This window comes from Bombina bombina, chromosome 9 (assembly GCF_027579735.1).
Source record: "Bombina bombina isolate aBomBom1 chromosome 9, aBomBom1.pri, whole genome shotgun sequence".
NCBI classification, from domain to species: domain Eukaryota; kingdom Metazoa; phylum Chordata; class Amphibia; order Anura; family Bombinatoridae; genus Bombina; species Bombina bombina.
In genome coordinates this window covers 137,027,577-137,035,035 of record NC_069507.1, presented here as the reverse complement: position 1 = coordinate 137,035,035, position 7,459 = coordinate 137,027,577, and the positions used below count along the sequence as shown (strand labels likewise).

The window sequence follows — 7,459 nt, the reverse complement described above, 5'->3', positions numbered from 1 at the left end:
ATTCACAAATTGTGTTCAGATACAGATCATTAACGGGGGGGGGGGGGGGGGGGGACAGTAAGTGAGCATAACCCAATACTGACAGGAAGTCAAAGGGTCAATTCAAATTTAAATCCATAATTTAAAACCCAGAGTTTGAAGTTAAGTGTGCAGTGTCCACATTATTTAAATTCAAGTTTTTGACATTGAATATTGCTAAGCCTCCCTTTTTCATGGTTATTTGATTTAATTAGGTACAAACTCCATATATGTTATGTCTGTTCAGCCAGAGGATGCAGCATCTATTTTTATTTTTCTCTGTGTCTCCATTTATTTAAAGACTGCTGTTAACTTGTAATTCACAAATCAATTGAAAGCTGTTGCATTGTGTTTTTAATATGTGCTGCTTTTATACAAGTTTATATTAATAAAAAGGAGATAATGAGTCATTTAAAAAATATATGTAATTATTGCAGTTACATGTCTTTAGAAATAATGCCACTGTAAAGTAACTGGTTAAACACATAGTCAAAGGGAGACATTTAAAATTAAACTTTTATTGATGTAGAGCATGCTATTTTAATAGACTTTTCTAGTTATTTATATTTTGAGAATTAGCATCAACTGTTACTGGCCCCATGTCAGCAAATCAAATTAGTTTCTGAAAGGAACATGGAAGTCATTTTACTTTTATTATGCACTTAATTATTTTGGTATCTTTGGTGTCCTTTGTTGAAGAGCATACCTAAGTGGGATGTGCACGTGTGTTTCTTGAACACCATATTGCAGCAGCAGCTGTGTTGGCAGTATTGATAACTTGCCCTTTGTGTAAAATTTGTATGGTAAATTATTTCTATTTTTACAATACATTAGTGAGTAGAGAAGAGATTGTGTATCATTCTAATTGCTTAGTAACTGGCACTGTGCCACAGAATTGTGTAAGTTTGTATGTGAGCAGAGTGTGTGTGGGTGTCAGTGAGCAGAGTATGTGTGCTTTATTCTCCAGGTAATCAATACATTTCCGATGAGCTGGTGCTTTAGTGCAGTGTTTCTCAACAATGGTCCTCAAGTACCCCCAACAGGCCAGGTTTTCATTATAGCTGAATCAGTGCACAGGTGAAGTAATCAGCTCATCAGTAACTCAGTGGTTACTAACTTGCTCTCACCCATCACCTTATTATGTCACCTGTGCACTGGTTCAGCTATCATTTAAACCTGCCCTGTTGGGGGTACTCGCGGCCCTCTGTACATGTGTTTCTCCATCGTATCATATCTAGTGCCTCACCAGCCTCTAACCTCACTGCACGTCACTATATATATATATATATATATACACACATATATATATATATATATATATATATATATATATATATATATATATATATATATACAGGGAGTGCAGAATTATTAGGCAAATGAGTATTTTGACCACATCATCCTCTTTATGCATGTTGTCTTACTCCAAGCTGTATAGGCTCGAAAGCCTACTACCAATTAAGCATATTAGGTGATGTGCATCTCTGTAATGAGAAGGGGTGTGGTCTAATGACATCAACACCCTATATCAGGTGTGCATAATTATTAGGCAACTTCCTTTCCTTTGGCAAAATGGGTCAAAAGAAGGACTTGACAGGCTCAGAAAAGTAAAAAATAGTGAGATATCTTGCAGAGGGATGCAGCACTCTTAAAATTGCAAAGCTTCTGAAGCGTGATCATCGAACAATCAAGCGTTTCATTCAAAATAGTCAACAGGGTCGCAAGAAGCGTGTGGAAAAACCAAGGCGCAAAATAACTGCCCATGAACTGAGAAAAGTCAAGCGTGCAGCTGCCAAGATGCCACTTGCCACCAATTTGGCCATATTTCAGAGCTGCAACATCACTGGAGTGCCCAAAAGCACAAGGTGTGCAATACTCAGAGACATGGCCAAGGTAAGAAAGGCTGAAAGACGACCACCACTGAACAAGACACACAAGCTGAAACGTCAAGAATGGGCCAAGAAATATCTCAAGACTGATTTTTCTAAGGTTTTATGGACTGATGAAATGAGAGTGAGTCTTGATGGGCCAGATGGATGGGCCCGTGGCTGGATTGGTAAAGGGCAGAGAGCTCCAGTCCGACTCAGACGCCAGCAAGGTGGAGGTGGAGTACTGGTTTGGGCTGGTATCATCAAAGATGAGCTTGTGGGGCCTTTTCAGGTTGAGGATGGAGTCAAGCTCAACTCCCAGTCCTACTGCCAGTTTCTGGAAGACACCTTCTTCAAGCAGTGGTACAGGAAGAAGTCTGCATCCTTCAAGAAAAACATGATTTTCATGCAGGACAATGCTCCATCACACGCGTCCAAGTACTCCACAGCGTGGCTGGCAAGAAAGGGTATAAAAGAAGAAAATCTAATGACATGGCCTCCTTGTTCACCTGATCTGAACCCCATTGAGAACCTGTGGTCCATCATCAAATGTGAGATTTACAAGGAGGGAAAACAGTACACCTCTCTGAACAGTGTCTGGGAGGCTGTGGTTGCTGCTGCACGCAATGTTGATGGTGAACAGATCAAAACACTGACAGAATCCATGGATGGCAGGCTTTTGAGTGTCCTTGCAAAGAAAGGTGGCTATATTGGTCTCTGATTTGTTTTTGTTTTGTTTTTGAATGTCAGAAATGTATATTTGTGAATGTTGAGATGTTATATTGGTTTCACTGGTAAAAATAAATAATTGAAATGAGTATATATTTGTTTTTTGTTAAGTTGCCTAATAATTATGCACATTAATAGTCACCTGCACACACAGATATCCCCCTAAAATAGCTAAAACTAAAAACAAACTAAAAACTACTTCCAAAAATATTCAGCTTTGATATTAATGAGTTTTTTGGGTTCATTGAGAACATGGTTGTTGTTCAATAATAAAATTAATCCTCAAAAATACAACTTGCCTAATAATTCTGCACTCCCTGTATACACACGCACACACACACATATATATATATATATATATATATATACACACACACACACATATATATATATAATATTAAACCCACTTTATTTTTACATACATTATTATTATTAGGAAGTAAACAAAAATGCATTGACTAAACCTATTTCACAATGTATTGCAGACAGCATTATTCTTCGGTTTGTCACTCTGGTGATGTTGCTTAAATTGACTTCCTATTTTATAAAGGTTTTGATTTACCAACACTTGAAAAAAAGCAAAACAAAACAAAAAAAGAACTTCAAACTGCAAAAATGTATCCATAAAAATATAATAATAATTACAATGTATTAGCTACTTCAAAGATTTAAAGGGACAGTAAAGGCATAATAAGACATTCATGATTCAGAGCATACAATTGTAAACAACTTTACAATTTCCTTCTATTATTTAATTTGCTTCCTTCTCTTGTTTTCCTTGCTGAAAGTTTTATCTAGGAAAACTCAGGAGCATCCAAGAACCTAGGCTTTAGCAGCTGATTGGTGGCTGCATATATATACCAATTGTCATTGGCTCACCCATGTGTTCAGTTAGAAACCAGTAGTGCATTGCTGCTCCTTCAACAAATGATACCAAGAGAATGAAGCTAATTTGATAATAGAAGTAAACTGGAAAGTTGTTTAAAATTGTATTTTTTATCCAAATCATGAAAGAAAAATGTTGGGTTTTATGTCCCTTTAAATTTGAGTTATTCCAATTATGGGTTTATATACTATGGCAGGAGTGGAGAACCTTTTACCAAATGTGTGTCCAACCTGGAAATAATCTTCTAAAAAGTCTTTTGAGTCCCATGTTACCTACTTCAATTAAAGGGATATTAAATAAATATTTACATAAATTTTCTTTTAAATCCATAATATATTTGTCGAAAATTAAAGGGACAGTCAACACCAGAATTTTTAAAAGATAGATAATCCCTTAATTACCCATTCCCCAGTTTTGCATAACCAACCCAGTTATAATTATACACGTTTTACCTCTGTATTTACCTTGTATCTAAGCCTCAGCAGACTGCCCCCTTATTTCAGTTCTTTTGACAGACTTGCATTTAGCTGTCTCCATGGTAAATTCACGTGCATGAGCTCAATGTTATCAATATGAAACACGTAAACTAATGCCCTCTAGTGGTGAAAAACTATCAAAATGCATTTAGATTAGAGGCAGCCTTCAAGGTCTAAGAAATTGCACAAAATTGATTGTTGTGTAATCTTAAAAAGGACATGAAACCCAAAAAATGTATTTCACAATTCAGATAGAGCATACCATTTTAAACAACTTTTCAATATACTTCTATTATGAAATTTGCTTTGTACTCTTCAAATCCTTTGTTGAAGGTACTGTGAGCTACAGTACCTGCTGATTGATGTCTGCACATATATGCCTCTTGTTATTGGTTCACCCAATGGGTTCAACTAGCTTCCTGTAGCGCAATGCTGGTCCTTCAACAAAGGATTCCAAATGAATGGAGCACATGTGCTAATTGAAGTAAATTAGAAAGTTGTTTCAAATTGTATACTCTATCTGAAACAGGAAAGAAAAAAAATGGGTTTTATATCCCTTTAAATTTCAGTGGAGAAAGTTCCATCACTTGCTTACGAGCCTTGAATGTCCTCAGTACAATAAATGACAGCCATTGCATGGATTCATAAGAAATATAATTTATTTAGCTTTACAATAGTAGCCATTTAAACCAAGCAGTATGCCATTTACCCAGAGGTGGAATGGCAACACTTTTTGTTAATGATTGCTACCTTGGCCACTTGTGCACTTGGTCAACCACCCCTGCACTATATAGAACACCAAAGATTATCTTTTCCATTCCCAATTACATTTAACAAAACCTTTTTGCTAAGCCTTCTGACATATCTCCTGAGTTTCATGAATAGGTTCCTCATAGCATTATAATTTTTTAAAAAAAGTTTCACACTGAATAAAAAAATAAATTGTAACATAATGAATATAACTTTAATTCTAAAGTAACTGTTAGCAGATTTCCAGTACAATCAGTGTATCACTATTTATAATCACAATACAAAAGTGGAACAAAACTGCAGAATACCTACTACAAATCTATGGTTAATCAAGACCTATTTGTGTTGCAATTATTGGTCATACAATCATTTTGAAAGAAAACTATGGTAGGTGATAATAATGATAGTAATAAAGTAACAATTTAACAAATGTTAAATGTCAGTGAGAGCAGTCTCTGTGAATGTTAATTCTGAATGAACAAATTCAGGTCTAGCAATGACTAAAATATAATGTCACAGTTACCTGTTTTAAAAGATCTGCCACCTGTGTAGTTGTCCAGTTTTCAAAATCTTCCCGGAGTGGGAGTTTAAAAGCCATGTTGTATTCTTGAAGTATTTGCTGTTTTTTCATAAACGTCTTGCTAATGTGTATGCTACGCTGCACTTACCCCCTTTACAAATCATTTAAGAGGAAGTACTGTGCCCTTTGCAGATTAGCTGAGTGGAATTTGGTTTAACTCATTCATTACTAAAACTAATGAAACAACATCTGTTCTTAATCATCTGCAAACATTTTTGCAGCAAAAATCTCACAATTACTTATAAAAAAATTATATTAACCCTTTCACTGCTTTGTTTATTTTCTTTTTAAAGATACAAATATCCATTATGATACAAGTCAGCTAATGGATACAATTATATTCAATTTAAAAGGGACATAAAACCCCAATTTTTCTTTAATGATTCAGATAGAGAATACAATTTTAAACAACTTTCTAATTTACTTCTATTATCTAATTTGTTTTATTCTCATGATATCATTTGTTGAAGGAGCAGTAATGCACTACTGGTTTCTAACTGAACACATGGGTGAGCCAAAGAAAATCGGTATTTATATACAGCAACCAATCAGCAGCTAGAACCTATGTTCTTTGCTGCTCCTGAGCTAGCCTAGAAAAACCTTTCAGCAAAGGATAACAAGAGAAGGAAGAAAATTAAATAATAGAAGTAAATTAGAAAGTTGTTTAAAATTGTATTCTCCATCAAAATCATGAAAGAAAAATTTTGGGTTTCATGTCCCTTTAAAGAAAACAATATATAATAAAGTAAAACAGTGCACAGTCTGGCCATCTACAGGGCAGTATGAGCACTTAATTAGCAATAAATAGCCTCATTATATGTTTATTATTCCATAAACACCATTCTGCAGAGATAATAATACAGTCAACCCTGGTTAGAGTTTCATAGTAAGGATCATAAAGAAGTTGATTTAAATTCATTCATCAGATACTCTTCCATGTACCCTTTATCTGAATTTACATACTAAAACATCAAGATTTCATAAAATAGTACTGTATTCCTCTAGCTGTATCAGGTGATTACACTCCTGCAATCATTGAGCAAGTGTTGGGATAGTAGTATTTTTTCAAACTTTTTAAACTATTACTTTTTCTCTGTATGGGATTGAACTTTTTTAACTTTATTAAAAAGTCAGAGGCATGTGTCTAACGGGATGAGGATCTCTAAGAATGTATTTGTTTCTGACGAAACCTCGGACCAGATGTGGGCCATTGGTAATTTGACAGTTTATAGATTTTTTTTACAGCGGGCTGGGGTTAAATACCACATTTGCAGAATTTTAAGGTTTAATTCTAAGAATTTACAGCCTGGTATATTTGGGAAGAGCCAATGAGAGAAATAGTTACATTTAATTCTTCACTCCATCTATATATATAGTATAGTACATACAACACCAGGGTTAACTTGTTGTAGTAAGGAATATGTGAGAGAGAGAGGGCATGTCTCAAGGGGGTGATTTTACGGCATAACATTTCAAATGTAATTAGTTGTCTTAGCATGTTCCTTTTTTGTGGGTGAGAAATGAAATGTCTAACATTGAAGATGTAAAAAACAGTTTTTAAAAATTGAAAAAACATTTTCAACTAATTCTTCTCTACTCTGTAAATTGTGTTCGATTCCCAAGTGGCATATCATTAGTTCCCAAGTGGCATATCATTAGTTCCCAAGTGGCATATCATTGGTTTAAATTCTTTATTGTTCATTAGTGATGTTAATGTTGAGAATCTTGATGAGATATTAGGATTCTCTACCAATATTCACTCTCAAATCAAATATGTTTCCAGTATAATGTTCATGGTGTCTTTCAATGAGGCAATATCCTCTTTGGGGGTCCAACAGAGTACTCCTGCTAAGGCTTTTTTATACACCAGTGCTGAGCCAAATTGAGCTTTTTTTAATACCTACATTTAAACCCTATCGTAATTCAAATTTCAGTGAGTGACCCAAACAAATAATATATAATTTATTTCAGCCGGGCCAGCAGATTTACAATATACCATTATTATATTTATATTTCATGACATGTGAGTTAGCTGTGGCAAAAACTGTAAAAAAGAAATGTATATTTTCGCTTAGATTTTAGTAAATACTATTGAAAATGGCCAAGTAAGCACTGCTGTTACTGTGATCACCTTAGCAAATTGTCATCAAGG

At 34.7% G+C, this 7,459-nt stretch overlaps 1 protein-coding gene across 2 annotated transcripts in view; it reads right to left on the bottom strand.

The window, feature by feature from the left end:
* The window catches only part of BLNK (B cell linker), a 793,385-nt gene extending 787,995 nt beyond the window's left edge, over positions 1-5,390 (bottom strand). For both annotated transcript variants that reach the window (XM_053692400.1, XM_053692401.1), the window contains exon 1: positions 5,251-5,390. In XM_053692400.1, the coding sequence (XP_053548375.1) occupies positions 5,251-5,358 (108 nt within the window). In that variant the 5' untranslated portion in view covers positions 5,359-5,390. The remainder of the gene's footprint in view (positions 1-5,250) is intronic.
* Positions 5,391-7,459: the final 2,069 nt, after the last annotated feature.